The sequence below is a fragment of the Oncorhynchus nerka genome, linkage group LG5 (assembly GCF_034236695.1).
Source record: "Oncorhynchus nerka isolate Pitt River linkage group LG5, Oner_Uvic_2.0, whole genome shotgun sequence".
Classification (NCBI taxonomy): Eukaryota; Metazoa; Chordata; class Actinopteri; order Salmoniformes; family Salmonidae; genus Oncorhynchus; species Oncorhynchus nerka.
The window spans coordinates 49,415,866-49,438,900 of record NC_088400.1 but is presented as its reverse complement, the minus strand read 5'-3'; the positions used below and the strand labels follow the sequence as shown (position 1 = coordinate 49,438,900).

The 23,035-nt window shown below is 41.7% G+C and overlaps 1 protein-coding gene across 8 annotated transcripts in view; it reads left to right on the top strand.

Moving 5' to 3' along the window:
* LOC115129563 (prominin-1-A-like) overlaps nucleotides 1-23,035 on the top strand; it is a 115,687-nt gene that overhangs the window by 34,754 nt on the left and 57,898 nt on the right. For 5 of the 8 annotated variants that reach the window (XM_065018715.1, XM_065018719.1, XM_065018716.1 and 2 more), the window contains exons 2-4: nucleotides 973-1,031; nucleotides 1,693-1,719; nucleotides 9,936-10,141. In XM_065018715.1, coding sequence (XP_064874787.1) covers nucleotides 973-1,031; nucleotides 1,693-1,719; nucleotides 9,936-10,141 — 292 coding nt within the window. The remainder of the gene's footprint in view (nucleotides 1-972; nucleotides 1,032-1,692; nucleotides 1,720-9,935; nucleotides 10,142-23,035) is intronic. The other 3 variants (XM_029660065.2, XM_065018717.1, XM_029660067.2) reach the window with 1 other exon arrangement.

Genomic DNA, 23,035 nt, shown 5'->3' with positions numbered 1-23,035 from the left:
GTGGTGCTTGACCCTTTCACTTCATGAAAGCGTGGTGCTTGACCCTTTCACTTCATGAAAGCGTGGTGCTTGACCCTTTCACTTCATGACTTTGCTTTCGGCCTCATGTCAGTTTGACTCCTAACGAAATAACATCAGTGGCTATGTTGTCCTCACATTGAACTGAAGGGTTCTTTTGGATTTTTTTACCTCGTAATCTGAACAGCTTTCGTATATTTTAAAAATGTTTCTTTATAGCTTTGTTATGTGTTTAGATTTGACCTGCACAATACATTTTTACTTCAACATGTCCATAGTAAAAGTGGATGTCTACAGTTCTGCAGTTACTATAAGGTTTCATCCACCGCTAGTGAAGATTGTTATTTATTTATTTTTTATTTCACCTTTATTTAACCAGGTAGGCAAGTTGAGAACAAGTTCTCATTTACAATTGCGACCTGTCCAAGATAAAGCAAAGCAGTTCGACACATACAACGACACAGAGTTACACATGGAGTAAAACAAACATACAGTCAATAATACAGTAAAAAAAAAACAAGTCTATATACAATGTGAGCAAATTAGGTGAGAAGGGAGGTAAAGGCAAAAAAGGCCATGGTGGCAAAGTAAATACAATATAGCAAGTAAAACACTGGAATGGTAGTTTTGCAATGGAAGAATGTGCAAAGTAGAAATAAAAATAATGGGATGCAATAGCCTTTTGTTTTCTAGATCAGTGGATAGCTTTGCTGAACACACATAATTAAATAGAACACTATTATTTTGTATCTCTTTGACTGAACCCCTATGGATATGGTATATGATTTACTACTGTACAATTTAGAGGGTAAAGGTGGTCCTCGGGAGGTTGTGTTGTAAACGTTTCTGTACTGTACTTATGGGGGGAACATGATGTTGCGTAACCAACTATGACTTTGCTGAGCTGTGACAAGGGGGCTTCACACTGTGTCTGTTTCCTCCATGTTGTTTCAGATCTCGTCATCAAAGTCGCCAAGGATAAATTTGGAGCCATTCAGTCGGAGTATCAGAAGGTAAGTGTGTGTTTGTGCACACACTCTATGTTTGATGGTTGCCTGTGGTTGTTCACACGTTTTTATGATTTCACATTCTTATTAGTGTCACAGTTTTTCTTATGATACTGAAACAACGCATATTTCAGATGTTGCGAAATTGGCACCGCCCTTTCTGTTCTAAAGCAATGTGTTAATTGCTTGTGGAAGCCAAGGTATGGCCGTCCTTTGTGTTAGTACACTGGAAAAACAGTAATTGCCTCTGGCACTGTGTATGAAAACAAACAGAGGGAGAAATTAGTTGTGTTTTTGTCTAATAAATAGCTTTAATTAACAACTCGTTTTCTTTGAAGATCTAGGTTTCTCCCGAATCTTCAGAAGAAAAGTGTTAGAAAGTTTCCAGACAGAACTTCAATGATTTATTTATTACTCAGGATTAAACTGTTTTGAAGCCCCCCAGTCAATGGCATGCCAAAACGTTGAAACGACTTCAAAGATGGAGTGTACAATATATTAGAGCCTATAGATGCTCTCTGTCTGTGTGCAAATGTCTGGATATGCATGTCAATTTTAAGTTTGATTTTCTGCTTCATTATTTGGTTTGTATGGCTTTGCCCTTTCTTTGACTCTGCGTTGGCTTTGTCTTCTGCATGCCTTCTTCATCTGACTTGGCAACCCTCAGCCAGAGAACATTGTTCTGACGCTCCAGGTAAAGTCTGCACACCACCTAGCTTCCTTTACCTTCGTTCACCTGTCTGGTCCATGTCCTTCCCCACCCTACCCCTCACCCATCTAGCATCCCTTTAGCTCTCCCTGCCATCACATCTGTTGAACTGACCCAGCGGGCAAAACTGCTTGCAATGATGTCAGACTTCGCAATGATAATGTCAGGTTGTACACTCGTGGCAAAATGACATTTTGTTTACCTGTCTTTTTAGCATACTGGGAAAAATACCTCTTTCACTGATTGTGCTGTGGTTATCTGGCATCTCTTCAACCCCCCCCAAAAAAAAAAAAGATTTCAATTAGAAAATGATGTCATTACTTGGCACTTCCCATGACACATTTTGCCAGCTGGGCTCTTGGAAACTACTTGTGGTTATGTTCATCATTGGAAATCCAGTCAAAGTTATATGACAGTCACTGTATACCCAATGGGTTCATATGGGTTTGTACTATACCATATTAAGTGCCTTCATTAATATGATCATGCCAGTCGTACAATAACAGGCACAATTCATATCTGTGTATGAGCAATTTCCTAAAGGGTCAGATTTGTTTCGGACCAGGGATTTCGATGGCAACCGTGTAGTTTCCTGAATCCTCTGCAGTGTGTTTTCCCCTCTTCTCTCCCAGACAGCCAGTCAAACCATTGCCATGCCGAGCCTCACTTGAGCCCTACATGTGCTGATGTGGCCAGAACTCCAGTTAATTCCTAAGATGCTTATCACCATATCTCTTGCCATTATGTCAAGGGCAGTCTTTAGAGCGCCGTTTTAACCATGTAAAGGGTTATTGGTGAGGATTGGACAGAGATGACAGTTTACTGCTACCATTACCATCCTGTGATACACTCTCTCGCAATCGGACAGTTATTCTGGTGAGAACATTTGTCAAAGTCCCTTTTTCTCTCCTCATTATGCACTGAGAGAATGGCTGTGTGTCTGTGTTTTCATCCCTAATTGGACAAATGCCAAGCGAGTAGCGGACGGCCCACCTGGGATCTTAACCTTGAGAATTAATCAGATCACATAGCGTTGAGTTACACAAAGTGCCCTTGCCAGTTGCCACCCAGTTCAAACAGCTGTGGGAAGCATTTGACAGAAAGATCCATCTAAATGCGACTGTAGTGGACGTGCAGAACCCTCAACAAAGACAAACGAAACCGAGCAAATAATGAGGCCAAACCGTCAGGGCTGGTCAGACATGGCTGCTTCGTTCATTATAGTGAAAGTCACATATTCCCTCCAGCTCTGAGATTTACCACGTCTAATAATGTGGAGAAAAATAAGCCAGGGCGAAGGGGGCTTTAGGTAAGACAGGGTTTTTCTTTATCCATAGCCTCCAGGTACTACCTGACTGACACCCAATGAGCCTTACTCAGCCAAATAGTGGCTTTGAAAGTTGGATTAACTGAGCAGCTGGAGATTTAGAAACGGTCCCCAAAGATAAATTAGCAGGAGAGGAAAGGAGAAGAGGTTCCAACTAGTTTTGAGCCCATGTGGCATTCGATATGAGTCAGAAAAACATTTATTCTACTGTCAAAATTGACGACAAAGTGCAATTAGGATCATTTTGGAATTTTGTGAAACTTGTGGCCGTTACTGTATCACAGTGTAAATGAAGGTTGGGTTTGTTTTAACCCTGACCACATGCCCACATCTGGCAGCACACAAGTCATTATCAATTCAGGGTGCAGCTACACGCGACCCAATCGTAATGCTCGTGGTCAATTTGGGTTGACTTTGGATATCCCTATGGGGCTAGTTAGAGTCCATCGGTAAATTACACAATGTACATGGGACAATATGTTCACCCAGGGGCACCCCAACTGTTTCGGATCAGCGACCCATTTAGATTTTTTTTCAAAATTGCGATCCACCATGTAAAAAAAAAAGAAGGATGTAATCTTTAAAATTGGGGCTATGACAGTCTATTACAAATCAGTCTGACAGTACTTTTGACAGAATTTCATTCTGAAGGAAGTCTGGTTTGAAGTGACTGAAATGCATCAGAAAGGTATTGGGAATTTCAAAAGATCATCAGGCAATAATTTGTTATTATATTCTGTGTAGATAAAAAAAACATCATAATTGACGGTGTTCTTTTCCCACCAGTCTGATTTCGTGCCTGGTCTTGTCCACTCTGTGCTAATGAGTCCTGTGCGGCTCGAGGGAAACAGAAGACACATACGTGTTGCTGAGATGATCTTTCAGTGACGGGGGCGTAATATTTTTTTGTTGCTTAAACCGTTCAAAGAATAGACACACATTTGTAGGGAGAAAACAGAAACCAATCTGTTCATTATAACCGCATCTAGTGGCTAATGGAGGTTACTGACGCAACACCGGTTCTATGAAACAAGTGCAATTGCTTATTTTTTTTCTCGTAACTCCATTTTCAAACCAGGTGTAAACCACGTGGAGAATTTTCAGAAGAAATATCCAAAAAATATGCATAAACATGGTAGCAATTGAAATGGAACAGTTTGGAGATAATGGGGAAATTATTAGACCGAAGGTGAGTACAGTCGTGGCCAAAAGATTTGAGAATGACACAAATATTAATTTTCACAAAGTCTGCTGCCTCGGTTTGTATGATGGCAATTTGCATATACTCCAGAATGTTATGAAGAGTGATCAGATGAATTCCTCTTTGCCATGGAAATGAACTGAATCCCCCAAAAAAACATTTCCACTGCATTTCAGCTCTGTCACAAAAGGACCAGCTGACATCATGTCAGTGATTCTCTCGTTAACACAGGTGTGAGTGTTGACGAGGACACGGCTGGAGATCACTCTGTCATGCTGATTGAGTTCGAATAACAGACTGGAAGCTTCAAAAGGAGGGTGGTGCATGGAATCATTGTTCTTCCTCTGCCATCCATGGGGTTATCTGCAAGGAAACACGTGCCGTCATCATTGCTTTGCACAAAAAGGGCTTCACAGGCAAGGATAAGATTGCACCTAAATCAACCATTTATCGGATCATCAAGAACGTCAAGGAGAGCAGTTCAATTGTTGTGAAGAATGCTTTAGGGTGCCCAAGAAAGTCCAGCAAGTGCCAGGACCGTCTCCTAAACTTGATTCAGCTGCAGGATCGGGGAACCACCAGTACAGAGCTTGCTCAGGAATGGCAGCAGGCAGGTGTGAGTGCATCTGCACGCACAGTGAGGCAAATACTTTTGGAGGATGGCCTGGTGTCAAGAAGGGCAGCAAAGAAGCCACTTCTCTCTAGGAAAAACATCAGGGACAGACTGATATTCTGCAAAAGGTACAGGGATTGGACTGCTGAGGACTGGGGTAAAGTCTTTCCGATTGTTTGGGGCATCCGGAAAAAAGCTTGTCCGGAGAAGACAAGGTGAGCGCTACCATCAGTCCTGTGTCATGCCAACAGTAAAGCATCCTGAGACCATTCATGTGTGGGGTTGCTTCTCAGCCAAGGTAGTGGGCTCACTCACAATTTTGCCTAAGAACACAGCCATGAATATAGATTGGTACCAACACATCCTCCGAGAGCAACTTCTCCCAACCATCCAGGAACAGTTTGGTGATGACCAATGCCTTTTCCAGCATGATGGAGCACCTTGCCATAAGGCAAAAGTGATAACTAAGTGGCTCGGGTAACAAAACATCGATATTTTGGGTCCAGGAAACTCCCCAGACCTTAATCCCATTGAGAACATGTGGTCAATCCTCAAGAGGCAGGTGGACAAACAAAAACCCACAAACTCCAAGCATTGATTATGCAAGAATGGGCTGCCATCAGTGTGGCCCAGAAGTTAATTGACAGCATGCCAGGGCGGATTGCAGAGGTCTTGAAAAAGAAGGGTCAACGCTGCAAATATTGACTCTTTGCATCAACTTCATGTAATTGTCAATAAAAGCCTTTGACACGTATGAAATGCTCGTATACTTCAGTACTCCATAGTAACATCTGACAAACATATCTGAAGACACTGAAGCAGCAAACTTTGTGGAAATTAATATTTGTGTCATTCTCAAACCCTTTGGCCACGACTGTACACAGCAGTTCACCTGACACAAGACTGAATCCAAACATTACACTGTTTATTTTACGTGCATTTGACATTTACTGTACTTTTCACCGCATTTGTTGGCAACAACATTTAAAAATATATTTTACATTCTGTAACATGATAAGATTATTCATGTAAAATGTGGGGTAGATGCAAGATAAGACAAAACAATTACAAGGGTTTGAGTGAGAGGACTAACGGGTGTCTCCATGTGGCCACACACCTCTCCAAAGCTTGCACAGTTCGTAAGCAATTTCGATGCACTTTTATGACTCAAAAGAAGTGTCTCCAACTATAAGGTACTTTTTTTGAGCTCTCCTAGCTGTGCCGTTGATGAACTAGAGCAAACACACCTATCGTTGTTTACTTTGGAACACAACTATGCATCCCCGCCATCACACAATTACTGTTGTTGTTTTCGCAAATCTGGTTGAGGTGGGCATGATTTGAAAGCTTGTTCTATTGCCAACATGACTAGCTAAGTTATAAAATATGATCTTACAGTGTTAGGCTTTTACAAGGCAATTCAGAGAAGCAGATGGTCATTTTGGTGGGCATAGAATGGAGTCATGAGTGCATTCAGGTGTCTGTGCCACGGCAAACTTTCCTCAAAATAAACAAACAGGCTCATTCTGTTCAGAACAACCCAGGGTAATGACAACATGTCATCTTGTAACTGTACATCAAACATAGTGATCATAAACGTTGACACTGTATATGACATGAGTTTTATGATTTGGTAATATGAAGTGTTTGGCATACTTTTATGACATCAAAGCGGTATTTATTATAATCCTCAGCTTCTCATCTTTCAAAGTACAGTCCATTGAGTCATCTTCATTTACAGCATTTCCCTCACTCAGACAACAAAACATTTGCTTAAATTGCACAAATTATCGGGAGGGATGGGGGGGGACTTCTTGTCGCGCGCAGTGCTCAGGTTCTGAACGTCTGTCAGTCAAAACCCATACACCACTGAGAAGCGCACAGCCAGAGCTCTAATGTCATGTTTAGCATGTTACTGTACAGCCACTATGTTCCAATTTAGATGCTTATTAGTGTCAAAATTTGCCATTTTCAACCCGTATACGGGAACAAATATTGAAAGCGTTTAATGAGAAAACTAAAAGTTGTGCTACAGGAAAATATTGTCTAATTTACATTGTGTCATTTATTGATCGTCCCTAACAAGCCCCATAGGCTATCCAAAGTCAAACCAACTTTGCCACAGTCGCCTAGTTGAAGCTAATTGGCAGAATAATCTGGCTAACACTTCCCACCCGCGAACACACACAAGAGACACCCACATCAAACCACACCCCAAGACCAACTCCAATTTACATTGTGTCATTTATTGATCGTCCCTAACAAGCCCCGGAGATAGGCTATCTAAAGTCAAACCAACTTTGCCACAGTCGCCTAGTTGAAGCTAATTGGTAGAATAATCTGGCTAACACTTCCCACCCGCGAACACACACAAGAGACACCCACATCAAACCACACCCCAAGACCAACTTTGATTTCAGTTTGATTTCAGTGTTGGCCGCTAGCATTTCGTAATAAACCAAATCTAAAACGAGGCCAAATCAGGAAGTGCAGTTGCCCTTAAAAAGATGAAGATTAGAGAGAATCAGTAGGGAAAGCCAAGAGAAGAGCCCAAGTCATTCAGACGTTTTGATAGCGACCCCTTTGATCCTCTCATAACAAAGCAGCCCATTGAACATCATTGTGACAAGTTACATACGGTGCAGGAATTACAGATCCCAGATTTTTCCAATTTTCAAAGCCCTCACTTACTTCAGTTGACATAGCAGGAGATCAGTGGGACGGCAGCCTTACATAACAAGGGGAGATGGGAGACAGTGTTCACGATAACCAACAGGATCATTTGAGTGCTCTCAAGTTCGGCCCCATGTGCTCAAGCCTATGTGTGACTCCCCACCAGGATTCGGTCTCGTAGCAAAACGTGAAATGGTGTTTTTTACGTTGGATAAAAGTAGAGACTAAGGGCTACGACATTGTATATCATACACTGCATTTGAGGAACAATGGGAAAATAATTCTGCTATGACAGTTGATCAAATTGTAAACTCATTTTTGAGAAAATCGCCTTTGAATGTTTTGGTATCTAGTGAAGAACTCTTCTTTGTCTGCACCCATTCAGCATCGTTCACACCCTCTTAAGCATTAGCCCGACCCATCTCGTTTCGCTCTCGGAGTGCACACTTGATGCTCTGGCCAATGATTTGTTTACCTATGGATAACATGAAAACAGCCTAACCAGCTCTGCTGGCAACAATTTCATTATGCTTTTTTGCAGACGTTTACTGACACCGGCCATATTCAACGGGTGTTGTACACACGTCATGTAACTTTAGCTAACGAACCAGCCAGCTAGTTAAACAACAATGAACAAAGTGTCAACAATGCCTAACATTAGGCTCTAACTAGAAAAGCAAACAGCTCTGGGAAAGGAATAATAATGTCCGCTAGGTAGCCAGTCAGCTGACAGTACACTTTAGCTTAAGACATATAGCTAGCTGGCTAGGTAAACAATGAACCTAGCTAGGTAAACAACATTTAAGATCCCACACATCACGTAATGTTAACTAATGAGCCAGCCAGCTAACGTTAGCTAGTTAAACAACAATGAACAAAGTGCCAACAATACCACAGTGCTGGGAGCTAACCAACCAGGTCCAATGTTAGCTAGCTAACATTAGGCTCTAACTAGAAAAGCAAACGACCTTGGGAAACAAATAGTAACGTCAGCTAGGGAGCCAGCCAGCTAATGTTAGCTAGCTAGCTAACAATACACTTTAGCTTGAAATGAAACCACTTTCTGTCAAAATTAGACACGTGAAATATCTGAAAATAATAACTGTATATATCATCATGCATGATGGACGCGTCTCCATGTCAGGAATGCCATACCACAGTTGCCCTTAGTTTGAAGACGTAATCCGGAGACAGGTGTTTTCTCCGTCTCTTTAGCTATCATACTCCAATTCCACTGATTTCAAAACTTGATCCTCCAGAAAGTGGAGAGCAACACTTATGCAGCTCCACTACACAATACAATTTTAAAGAAGCCGCGTTTGACAGGATTACCAACACAGACTGATGAGCACAAATAGACAGAAGCCTTCAATATGGCAAACCAATCCGAACTCCAGCCCACTCATTATCTCAGCCAATCATGGCTAGTAGGAAGGCCCCCCCTTTTTCTCTGACTTAACCAACAAGGCTTGTAATTTAACCATTTTATTCATATTTACAGATGGCATACAAGTTTGTTATTAAGGCACATGAAAGCTCACATGTTCTAGAAGGCATTTCTGCCCCAAAAAACGCATTTTGATAAAAAAATATGTTTTATGTTCAAACGGCTCTCCTGTGAAATCGTGACTTGCGACATACGCCTAGTTTCATGAATCAGGTCACATATGGTCATTACCCCTACCCCATCTCACCTAGCTACCCCACCCCTAGCTAACTGAAGAAGCATTTCTACTTCTGAAGTGTCATTAGTAGCACTAATTCTTACTTCCCCCTTCACTAGAATTTGTCCCAAATTCCTTAGGCAAATTGTACCTATTGAACTAAAGATGTCTGTCTCCTTTTTATTTTTGATTCAATGCGTGTCCTTTGTGTTGATCTGCCCTTATTTAAAGCTGTTTTGATGCTAAATGTAATTCAATTTATGTTTCTATTGATTTGACATTGTGTATGGCATTATTCCTGCTATCATTTGCATGTTTGCTGCATAGAATGTAATAGAATAAAAATCACACTGACGCAGAAATGATGTCAAATGGCATCACTGTGCTGTGTCCACTGGCTTGACACGTCACACATTTGGCATTGATTCTGAGGATAACATCTCCACAGCTGTCGCTGTTGTCCAGCTTTGTGGCCAAATTGCAAAAACTGTCAAACATGGCTATAGAGTACTATGTACTGTGTTTAATAACATTGATTTTTTTTAAACGTTCCTCTTAGCATTCATGTAAAGTGTTGTCAATGCCAACTGTGGCCTCTCATCATCATTCTAGACTCATCTACTCCTCCCTCTCTACTTCTACCCCTCTCCTCACTCCCTCTCTCTCCTTCCCCCTCTCCCCTCATCCCCCTCTCTCCCCCTCCACTCCTCCTTTTCTCTCCAGGCCATCTACTATGAGACAGGTTTCGTGGTGTGTGCTGTGCTCGGCCTGCTCTTCATGGTCCTGCTGCCCCTGGTCGGCCTCTTCTTCTGCCTGTGCCGCTGCTGCGACAACTGTGGTGGCGAGATGCACCAGCGCCAGCGGAAGAACGCAGACTGCCAACGGGGCCTGCTCACCACACTGCTCTTCGCCACCTCGCTCGTCATCACGTGAGTCCATATGCGTTGATATCTTCCTTCCATGCGCCACTGGTGGCAGTCAACTCAGTGTTTCCCCTGTCTTTTTATAGGTCGAGGAGGGTTCACTTAGCTCTATTCCCCTTCTGCTTTAAAAGTATTTGACTTCAATGGGTTTAAATTGAAAATGTTATTTCAACAGGCCCTGGGTGTTGTTTTAGGGGGTCTTTTGTGCCTCGTCTGGATTATAATCTAGGGAAAACACTGGGTAACTTTGAAGGCTGCTCTAGAAGGTTTGAGGCCACCTGGTCTACCTCAGTGCTGTAAATGTAACACTATAATACCACACATGAATCATGGCTTATATTAATCATGGCTTACAATCTCAGTTTACATCAAGAGGCCCTCTGGAAATCTTCCTCAAAAGGCCCACTATTACATTTTTAGGCACGGTAGATTTAGACATTTTACATGGAGATATATATTATACATTTTTACTCATTCTCAACGGTCTTTTGACTTCATTTTTGCTGTTCCTGCTTCAGTGTTCTCCCTCACAAGCTTTTACGAACGTAACACATCACCTAGTGGCTGGCATCACCTTAAAAACCTCTGAACATTAGATATCCAGTGGTGATTGTGAGAAACAAATGGCCAAATGTACTTACAGCACATTATTGCCTAGGCAGTAGAAATAGCCAAATATGGAAACAATACAGACAATATCTGTGGCTTGCCTCTGGCTCTACGGTGGAGGAGAGAGGATTCACCAGGCTTCATTTCTCTGTTTGATGTTCTTGACTTTACGGCTTTATTGGAGAGAGAGAGTGCAGCATTATTAGAAATTCCAGAGTGGAATCCTAGCTGCCCAGAGTCAAGTGTCTGAGAGAGAAAAACCACCTAGAGCCCTTATTTAATCTCCCCGGCCTCCAGACAAAGACTCCTCACCGATTCTAATGAAGCAATTACACTGGGCACAGGAAGGAGGAGACTGCCTCTCGAGCTGAGGGATGTTTTACAGTGAGGACAGGGGTTGGTATTTCCAAGAAGAGTTTTGATTTGTGTAAGTAAGGCTTGCAGGAATATTACTAGAAAGGGAGAGAGAGGATGAGGCATAAAAAGGACAGGGGTGGTGTATTTTACATTATTTCCAAGAACTGTTTGATTAAATGCCAATGCTTATTTGAAGGTGTAGGCCCATAAGGCTTTCAGGTGTGGAGTATACGCTGAGTGTACAAAACATTAAGAACACCTGCTCCTTCCATGACATTGACTGACCAGGTGAATCCCAGTGAGAGCTATGATCCCTTATTGATGTCACTTGTTAAATCCACTTCAATCACTGTAGATGAAGGGGAGGAGACAGGTTAAAGAAGGATTTTTAAGCCTTGAGACAAATGAGACAAAGGTTGTGTATGTGTGCAGTTCAAATCAAATCAAATCGAATTGTATTAGTCACATGTGCCGAATACAACAGGTGTAGGTAGACCTTACAGTGAAATGCTTACCTACAAGACCCTAACCAACAATGCAGTTTAAAAATATGAATAAGAATAAGAAATAAAAGTAACAAGTAGTTAAAGAGCAGCAGTAAAATAAAAATAGAGAGGCTATATACAGGGGGGTACTGGTACAGAGTCAATGTGTGGGGGCACCGGTTAGTCGAGGTAATTGAGGTAATATGTACATGTAGGTAGAGTTATTAAAGTGACTATGCATAGATAATAACAGAGAGTAGCAGCGGCGTAAAAAAGTGTGTGTGTATGTGTGTGTGTTGGGGGGTGGGGGTGGGATAGCCATTTGATTAGATGTTCAGGAGTGTTATGGCTTGGGGGTAGTAGCTGTTTAGAAGCCTCTTGAACCTAGACGTGGTGCTCCGGTACCTCTTGCCATGCGGGAGCAGAGAGAACAGTCTATGACTTGGGTGGCTGGAGTCTTTGACAATTTTTAGGGCCTTCCTCTGACACCGCCTGGTATAGAGGTCCTGAATGGCAGGAAGCTTGGCCCCAGTGATGTACTAGGCCATACGCACTACCGTCTGTCGGAGGCCGAGCAGTTGCCATACCAGGCAGTGATGCAACCTGTCAGGATGCTCTCGATGGTGCTGTTGTAGAACCTTTTGAGGATCTGAGGCCCCATGCCAAAACTTTTCAGTTTCCTGAGGGAGAATAGGTTTTGTTGTGCCCTCTTCACGACTGTCTTTAATGTCGCCATGTTTTTTTCTTGGGGATGTGGACACCAAGGAACTTGAAGCTCTCAACCTGCTCCACTACAGCCCCGTCGATGAGAATGTTGGCGTGCTCGGTCCTCCTTTTCCTGTAGTCCACAATCATCTCCTTTGTCTTGGTCACGTTGAGGGAGAGGTTGTTGTCCTGGCACCACACGACCAGGTCTCTGACCTCCTCCCTATAGGCTGTCTTGTCATTGTCGGTGATCAGGCCTACCACTGTTGTGTCATCGGAAAACTTAATGATGGTGTTGGAGTCGTGCCTGGCCATACAGTCTTGAGTGAACAGGGAGTACAGGAGGGGACTGAGCACACACCCCTGAGGGGCTCCTGTGTTGAGGATCAGCATGGCGGATGTGTTGTTACCTACCCTTACCACCTGGGGGTGGCACGTCAGGAAGTCCAGGATGCTGTTGCAGAGGGAGGTGTTTAGTCCCAGGGTCCTTAGCTTATTGATGAGCTTTGAGGGCACTATGGTGTTGAACGCTGAGCTGTAGTCAATGAATAGCATTCTCACATAGGTGTTCATTTTGTCCAGGTGGGAAAGGGCAGTGTGGAGTGCAATAGAGGTTGAATCATTTGTGGATCTGTTACGACGGTATGCAAATTGGAGTGGGTCTAGGGTTTCTGGGATAATGGTGTTGATGTGAGCCATGACCAGCCTTTCAAAGAACTTCATGGCTACAGACGTGAGTGCTACAGCTCAGAAGTTATTTAGGCAAGTTACCTTGGTGTTCTTGGGCACAGGGACTATGGTGGTCTACTTAAAACATGTTGCTATTACAGAATTGGACAGGGAGAGGTTGATAATATCAGTGAAGACACTTGCCAGTTGGTCAGTGCATGCTCGCTTGACACGTCCTGGTAATCCGTCTGGCCCTGCGGCCTGGTAAATGTTGACCTGTTTAAAAGGTCTTACTCACATCGGCTGCGGAGAGCGTGATCACACAGTCGTCCAGAACAGCTGGTGCTCTCATGCATGTTTCAGTGTTATTTGCCTCAAAGCGAGCATAGAAGTAGTTTAGCTCGTCTGGTAGGCTCATGTCACTGAACAGCTTTCAGCTGTGCTTCCCTTTGTAGTCTGTAATAGTTTGCAAGCCCTGCCACATCCGATGAGCTTCGGAGCCGGTGTAGTACCATTCAATCTTAGTCCTGTATTGACATTTGCCTTTTTGATGGTCCCTGGCCACTAGTCCCTGGCCACTAGGAGCGCCGCCTCTGGATGAGCGTTTTCCTGTTTGCTTATGGCGGAATACAGCTCATTGAGTGTTTTCTTATCGTGCTAGCAATCTGTCTGTGATGGTATGTAGACAGCTATGAAAAATACAGATGAAAACCTACCTCTACAGCTTATCATGAGATACTCTACCTCAGGCAAGCAAAACCTTGAGACTTCCTTAGATATCGTGCACCAGCTGTTGTTTACAAATATACATAGTCCGCCGCCCCTTGTATTACCAGACACCGCTGTTCTATCCTGCCGATACAGCATATAACCAGCCAGCTGTAAGTTGATAATGTCGTCGTTCAGCCACAACTCCATGAAGCATAAGATTTTACAGTTTTTAATGACCCGTTGGAAGTTTAATCTTTCTCGTAGGTCATGGATTTTATTTTCCAATGAATACAGTGGGGGTTTATTCGATTTCCTATGATTTTTCTCCATCTTCTCTTCTTTTCACGCAAATGATAGGGATTTGGGCCTTGTCCCGGGAAGCAGTATGCCCTTCACGCCGGGCTCGTCGGACTCGTTAAAGGAGAAAAAAGCTTTTGCCAGTTTGTGTTGAGTAATCGCTGTTCTGATGTCTATAAGTTATTTTTGGTCATAAGAGACAGTAGCAGCAACATTATGTACAAAATATGTTGGTTTTTTAAAGTTACAAACAACGCAAAACACGTATTTCTTATTTTTCCACCACAGCCATACCAGAGCCATACCGAAGTTTGACAGTCCACTACATTACTGAAAACTGGAAATTGCTAAATGTCTGCCTCCAGACATCTTACTTCTCCGATGATCATACGTGTGAAGAAATAGCCCAGGGTCTCAGACTCTCTGGCATCGTGGAAGATGAGCAAAGACCGACAGGTGTGCATGACAACTGACAGCAGGAGCAGCATGATAAAAGCATTGTGCTTGAACAACTGGACCCGCCTGCAGTGCTTTAGGCACAGGCTTCACCTCGCCATCGGTAAATGTGACATTGGATAATTAAAGTGCGTTCAAAAAAGTTATGTTCAGGCCAGCTGTAGGCTAATGTGTTAGTAGTTGTGTCATTCTGCCAATCCAATAGCAAATAACCACAGGCTGTTTTAATTATAACAACAAATTAACTCAATTAATACGTTTTCAATCAAAATGATTACATGAATTACATATTCAAACAGCTAGTGGTCAAACATTCCCAAACAATAGAATAGACGTGTGGGTGTGTGTTGCTCATTTGTTTTGCACAGGTATATTTTTTAAAATCTTTGAATCATGTCTTGGCCTTATATATATATATATATATATATATATATATATATTTCGTGAATCATCCAAACCACTGAAAAAGATTTAGATATGACTTTTAGGCCATATCGCCCAGCCCTAGTTAGGAGCACGTAAAACTTCAGCCACCTTTCTCCGGCGCCATGATTCAGAGGGTGAATGGGCAAGACGAAAGATTAAAGTGCCTTTGAACGGGGTATGATAGTAGGTGCCAGGTCGCACCAGTTTGGGTCAAGAACTGCAACACTGCTGGGTTTTTCACTCTCAACAGTTTCCCATGTGTATTAAGAATGGTCCACCACCCGAAGGACATCCAGCCAATTTGACACAACTATGGGAAGCATTGGAGTCAACATGGGCCAGCATCCCTGTGGAACGCTTTCGACTCCTTGTGAAGTCCGTGCCCCTGACAAATTGAGGGTGTTCTGAGGGCAAAGGGGAATGTGTTCATAATGTTTTCTACACTTAGTGTAGGTTGGTATGCCAAAGATGTCTTAGAAAAGCTGGTGTAGCATGAAATCGTGTTTTGTAAGGTAGGTCCTATTTGCCTTTAGTTGTGTCACTGGTACGAGGTTCGACTGGTTCAGAACCCCTCGGAAAAACAAACACGTTTAGATATAAACCATTTGAAGGGACAGTGAGCTGAATGTCTCGTCTAAGGTCACACATCCGACCAGACAGACAGGTGCACTGACTGCAGTCGAGTTAAAGATGCTAGAGGATAGGGAAGATGAGACAGCTTGTCCTCTGTGTACTCTCCCATCCATTTCACATTTAGCTCAGGCTTGAAATAGAGCAGCACAGTCACCATACATTCTTAATCGCTTTGTAAATGTTGGAATCGTGTCGCTTCCAATGTCAGTCCCAGCCACCACGTGACTTTCCTAATGTTTTTGAATGAATGCATTTATTCTCCGAATGATGCAAGAGACTAAAAAACAAATAAGTACAGTTCTTCAAAAGAAATGGATGGAGACTACCGATTATGTTTGGACCACTGGAGAATAATCAGTAGCACGACATACTAGACCTGTATGGTTGATGATGATAATGATGATTTGCTGTCGACAAGTAAGTAGAGGTTCCCTTGTCTCGTAATGGGCCCCATGATGTGATCCACTGGGGTCAATTTCCAGACCAGTCTATTTCTAGACCATTTAGTTTGCCCAGTACTACAGAACCAAGTTGCAAACTAGTATTTGCCAATGTAGTGGACCCAAGTATGTTATTTCTGTCCCTGTCTAGAAATATTAACATGAGATACAGAAAAGGTATACAAATATACAGTGCCTTCAGAAAGTATTCACACCCCTTGACTTTTTCCACATTTTTGTTGTGTTACACACAATATCCCATAATGTCGAAGTGGAATTATATTTTTCGGAATACTTACAAATTAATTCAAAATGGAACGCTGAAATGTCTCGAGTCAGTACGTATTCTACCCCTAATGTTATGCCAAGCCTAAATAAGTTAACGCGTAAAACTGTGCTTAACATGTCACAGAAGTTACATAAACTCTGTGTGAATGACTACCTCATCTCTGTATCCCACACATACAGTGATCTGTAAGGTCCCTCTGTCGAGCAGTGAATTTCAAACACAGATTCAACCACAAAGACCAGGGAGATTTTCCAATGCCTCGCAAAGAGGGGCACCTATTGGTAGATGGGTAAAAAAACACACAAAAACAGACATTGAATATATCCCTTTGAGCATGGTGAAGTTATTAATTACACTTTGGACGGTGTATCAATACACAAAGTCACTACCAAGATACAGGTGTCCTTCCTTACTCATTTGCCAGAGAGGAAGGAAACTGCTCAGGGATTTCGCCTTGAGGCCAATGGTGACTTTAAAACAGTTACAGAGTTTAATGGCTGTGATAGGAGAACATTTAGAATGGATCAACAACATTGCAGTTAATCCACAATACTAACATAAATGACACAGTGAAAAGAAGGAAGCCTGTACAGAAATATTCCAAAACATGCATCCTGTTTGCGTTAAGGCACTAAAGTAAAATAGGCAAAGAAAGGGGCAAATAAATGAACTTCATGTCCTGAATACAAAGTGTTCTGTTTGGGGCAAATCCAACACAACACATCACTGAGTACCACTCAATATATTTTCAAGCACGGTGGTGGCTGCATCATGTTATGAATATGCTTTTTGGTGTAATTGAAAGAAACAGAATAGATCTAAGCACAGGCAAAATCCTAGCGGAAAACCTGGTTCAGTCTGCTTTCCAACAGACACTGGGAGACAAATTCCCATTACAGCAGGACAATAACCTAAAAACACAAGGCCAAATATACACTGGAGTTGCTTACCAAGACTACATTAGGCCTTTTCACACTGGCATTGTTTTTAGTCCTGGGCTATCTTAGCTCCAGGCTAGATAGACTGTCCCTGTGCTAGCTTAGCCTGTGTTCACACAAGCATTTGTTAACCCTGGTCTGTGCTTTAGCCCTGGGCTAGAGATTCACACTTGTATTCCAAATTCCTTGGATAACGCGGACAAACACAACATGCGAACAACATTCTACCGCTGACACACGACCAATGTTAGAAGCAATACAGCATTTATTATTTATTAACACATTATTTCCTCTTGCTTCTAGCCCAGCATTTGATTTCCAACACAGTGGTTAATGGTTTGTATAAACCTTGCTGTCTGCCTGTTCCGACAATCGGGAACAGTGTTTAACTTTTGAAATTCGATCTCACCCCTGTACTGCAAATGCATGCAAACGATCGATACATCAGCTTTTCTGATCCCGGCGAAATCATGCAGCAATATTATTAGCATGGATATATGCAATTAAATGTCAATAGAAAAGCATTGAAAACAGAGGGAAATGTAGCGTGTGCTGCCCTTCCAGCTGTAGAGTTTGTAGCTTTAGTTGGCTAAGTGAAAGGAGGTTAGCCAGCCTGCATAGCAACCATTTTTTAGGCATAGCAACCAATGTTTTTGCATGGATTAAAGTATTTTTTGGTTTAAATAGTATAAAGGTACTAGTCATGTAACACCCTGACCATAGTTTGCTTTGTATGTTTCTATGTTTTGTTTGGTCAGGGTGTGATCTGAGTGGGCATTCTATGTTGTGTGTCTAGTTTGTCTGTTTCTGTGTTTGGCCTGATATGGTTCTCAATCAGAGGCAGGTGTTAGTCATTGTCTCTGATTGGGAACCATATTTAGGTAGCCTGTTTGGTGTTGGGTTTTGTGGGTGATTGTTCCTGTCTTTGTGTTTGTTACACCAGATAGGGCTGTTTTTCGGTTTTGCACGTTTCTTGTTTTTGTATATTGTTCATTTATCATCTTCATTAAAGATGTATCAAATTACCACGCTGCGTTTTGGTCTCGCCTCTCCTCTTCGGAAGAAGAGGAGGAAATCCCTACAAGTCAAAATAACGTGCAGGGCGAACCCTGAAAAGCAGGTGCTAACCCTGCTCCGGAGCAGGGCCAGCTAGCCCTGGGCTAAAGTTGGTGCTAGCCCACTTTACAACGTGCAAGTGTGAACACTCGCTTAGCCCCAGGCTAAAATCTCCCTTAGCCCAGGGCTACGGCGCAGTGTGAAAGCGCCTATTGAATGTTCCTGAGTGGCCTAGTTACAGCTTTGACTTAAATCGGTTTGAAAATCTATGGCAAGACATGAAAATGGCTGTCTAGCAATGATCAACTACCAACTTCACAGTTTGAAGAATTTAAAAAAGAATAATGGGCAAATGTTGTACAATCAAGGTGTGCAGAGCTCTTAGAGACTTACCCTGAAAGACTCAAAACTGTAATCCCTTCCAAATGCGATTCTAATATGTATTGACTCAGGGGTTGAATACTTATGTAATCAAGATACACATATATATATATATATATATATATATATATATTTTATTTATTTTGCTTTTATTTTTTTGTACAAATGTTAGAATTATTCTTCCACTTTGACATTACAGAGTATTTTATGTTGATCGTTGATCAAAAAATTACAATGAACTACATTTGAATCCCAGTTTGTAACACATCAAAATATGGGAAAAGTCTAGGGGTATGAGTACTTTCTGAAGGCACTGTATGATGTATTGGGGGCCCCGTTCTGCCTTATGTCTTTAACAACGTAAGATGTGCTTGATTAATAATTAACGACGTGACCCAATTAATGTGTTGAAACAAATTCTCATCACTGCCCTGCTTTCTCCGGGTGCACAGAACACTGTCAGTGTGGTGTTACACACCATGGTGAGCTGAACACACAGACGCACTCATAGGCGCAGACTCACACATAGACACGCATAAGCGCATGCACATTTGCACGCACACAAACTCGGGCACATGCCTACATACAAACACATAGACACACACACTTTCACACTCTCTCACACACCTCAACCCCACACTCACACACCACAGGGACACATCTTGCACATGGCTATTTTTAGTAGATTCTTTTGATATTGGGTTGAGTATTAAGTTAAATCTGTCACAAAGGAATCAGAAATGACTTCAGAGAGTTGTAGGATTTAAAGGAATAGCCATGGTATTCTTCAATCAGTAGACTTGGGGGCTGTATTGTTTTGGCTTCTACTTTGTATACTCTACATGTGTTACTGTATCAGATGAAACCTTCAAATCAGCCTTTTAATCTTCCAGGTATTACATTGTTATAACCTCACCTGCTGGTACTTGTCTTCCACACTCTCTTGTTCACAAGTAATACACAATTTGTGGCATTTTGGCTGAGCTGACCTTAATATAATGTGATGTATTGCCCACTCACATATTTGATACATTTTCAGTTATGAAACATATGAGATGGATTGTTTTTGCTTCTTAACATAAGCACACACTACAGTATAGAGCCATACAGTCCTTAACCTGTATATGAGTACTGTATGGCTCTTACACACACTACCTCTCCCTGCACATCATTATTGTCAGATGATTATATCCCTCCACAGCCACCTCTCTCAGCCAACAGTGAGCTCCCCAGAAGCTGTTGCCAAGGCACTAAACTCCTGCCGTTGTGCCTTGTTGTCATTTGAGAGCGATATAAAAGGGTGGCACCGCTGTACTGTAGCTCTGTGAGCAAAGCATCTGCTTTAACAAGATACAGATAGGCACGACAGAGACAGGCGGAGGGACGGACAGACGGACGGCAGATGGACGAACGGACGGAAAGTACAAACTGGCAAGCGAGCACACAGACAGACAGACAACACAGACCGACCGACTGACGGGGGAGACAGATCGACCGTCCCACAGACAGACAGGGGAGGGCCCATCTTACATCTTAGTGCAGATTTTGAGTCATCAAAGCCCAAGCTAATAATATCAGGCCCCCCGAAAAGATGAGCCCCAGACAGGTCATCACAGGTGACTGAGGAGAGATATTATTACCCCTGTTAATGAAAGCGTATTATGGTGTAAATAATGATTACTGTAGCATCATTAGCTGTTGAACTATTGAACTTTCTCAGGGTAAATTCAGTAATGAAGCAGTCACGCCCTGATCAATTTTTCGGGTTTTTAAAAAGCGCTGTTGCTTAATGTTCGCTCGTGTACAATCTTAAATTGAGGGAATGGAGAAAAAGGGCTGAACATTATAGATGATAGTAGGGCTGACTCCATTTAGTCGACTGATTGTTTGGTTGACTGAGATTTCTTTTGCCGAGCAGTCGCAATCATTCGTTTTTTCATGGCGCACAAGACACCTGTCTGATTCTTCTCAGTGGACTGATCCATTGCCGAGGCCACGGGGAGGGCACAGTCCATCACTCTGAGACATGTGTTACTGAAATTATATATGGTTATATTATGTAAAAAATAATGGTGCAACACTAATAAATCAAATATAATTTTATAACAAATGCGCTTTCTCCCGAGTTGGATACGGTCGCTGTCCGCGGTTCTGAAACATAATCTTCGGTGCGCCATAGAATTGGTGCCTTTCCCTATGTTGCTGTGTGCATAATAGCAAAAGGAACCGGCATATTGGGATTGAGAACAATGCAGCGGAGGCAGCAGCAGCAAAGATGAGAAAACAGCCCTTGCCTTAGCCCTATTCGGACGGGATTAGTTTTACTGGGTGGTCAGGTAATGTAATTATGTGCACAAGCACAAAACAGCACATCTGTAATTTTTGTCTAGTCTGAATCTGCCATGTCAGTAATTTGAACATGGCAGGAGAGTAAGAATTCCAGCCAGAATAATGTTTTTTTGGCAAACTCCAAGGTCCTCTGATAATGCTAGTCTCGTGGAATAACTGATTAGACAAAAATGTAACGAAGTGCTGCTCATAACCTAAATATGAAGGGCCTACATACAGAGCATTCAGAAAGTATTCAGACCCCTTGACTTTTCCACATTTGGTAAGTTAAAGCCTTATTCTAAAATTGATTAAATACATGTTTTCTTCATCAATCTACACACAATACCCCATAATGACAAAGCAAAACAGGTTTTTATACATTTTTGCAAATGTATTACAAATTAAAAACAGGAATACAGTGGGGCAAAAAGGTATTTAGTCAGCCACCAATTGTGCATGTTCTCCCACTTACAAAGACGAGAGAGGCCTGTAATTTTCATCATAGGTACACTTCAACTATGACAGAAAAAATGAGGGAAAAAATCCAGAAAATCACATTGTAGGATTTTTTATGAATTTATTTGCAAATTATGGTGGAAAATAAGTATTATCTGTCATATCTGTAAATTTATTTGGAAAAAAATAATGAATTACAGGGGGAAGTTTGGATCGTCCGAATCGTCCTCTGGAATTAACGGACGTTCTGGGGTCATAATTACATAACCAACGTTCTCTAGTAATTCTAGTCCCGTGCAAATAGGGCTTAGCCTAATTGTCTTTGAAAATTGACGGAGCAAGCTGAAACTTAATTAGGTCTATAATCAATAGCCTAACTGTTAAATGTGCCTGGCTTTGTAAACCATCCACATATGTCTACAGAAATAATACAGATCTTGCTTCTGTTGCCTGTTTGAGTGTTTGTTTAATAGCCTGCTCATTCTGTGACCACCAAGCCTCATGCGATGGGCAAATGTTGGATGAAGCAATTTCACAGATTTGGCTGTTTTTATCTTTGTCATGCTGTAATAAAGGCTTTACGATTGTTAGTTTTTTTGTTCAAACAGAGGGGTATTACTTCTGATTTATTTATCGTTGTTTACACTGTATACAGGCAGAAAAATCATATTGTAATCTAACAGCACCTGTTTGTCACATAAAGTATGACATTATATACATATAATATACACGGAGCTCTTGCTGCATTTTTCTTGATCTCCTTCCTATTGTTATTATTAGAGTTATTGTTATGATCATCATTATAATAATAAGTCATGTCAATATCATTAGTAGGCTTTGTATAGTAATCTTGTATAACCACCTTTAAGCTTAGGCCTAAGAGTGTGTCCTGTTTAGTCTACCATAATATACTAAGGCCTATATTTAGGCTACTGTATCAATCAATCATTCATTTGTTCATGCCATCACACAGCACACGAGACATTCCTGCTTTGAAATGCAATCACGCATTTTACTTTTAATTAAATAACAAATGGAGCTTTGAATAATTAGCCTAAACAATAAATAAACCGCAATTCACGAATGCCTTCAACTGTTTTTAGTCTTCTTTAATAAAGGCTTTATATAAAACAGACTCTGTTACACTTATTTATTTAGTGGTGTTTACACTGTTCCAAATGGTCAGAAAAAATATTGTAATCTAACAGCAACTGTTTGGCACACAATATTCACGCAACGCTTGCTCCTATACCCTCCTTTTTCTGGATCTCCAGTAGTTTCCACAACTAAGTCAAATTTCTTCCACAAATCTGACTTCCCCTTTCCCTCCTGAGCAACCAGTAAATATTCGCCCGTTTCGAGTTTATTTTTCATATCCTCCGCATCTGTTTTACTGTCGACATTACTGTGTTTGGAGTTTGTTAGAACCAAATGTTTTATTTATTTATTAATTTAAAAAATATATATATTTCCTTTATTACCCTCCAACCCTACCACCCCTCCCCCAATTTATTAACGTGATTTTGATAGGCTATAGGTCAGGCACTACTGGTCACATGCATGTAATGCTTACATGTTTCACATAAAGAGAGCAAGGGTCAAGGGATTAGGGAATGTTTTTCCGAAACAAGTAAGAAACTTAATGGCTGAAATTATGTTGC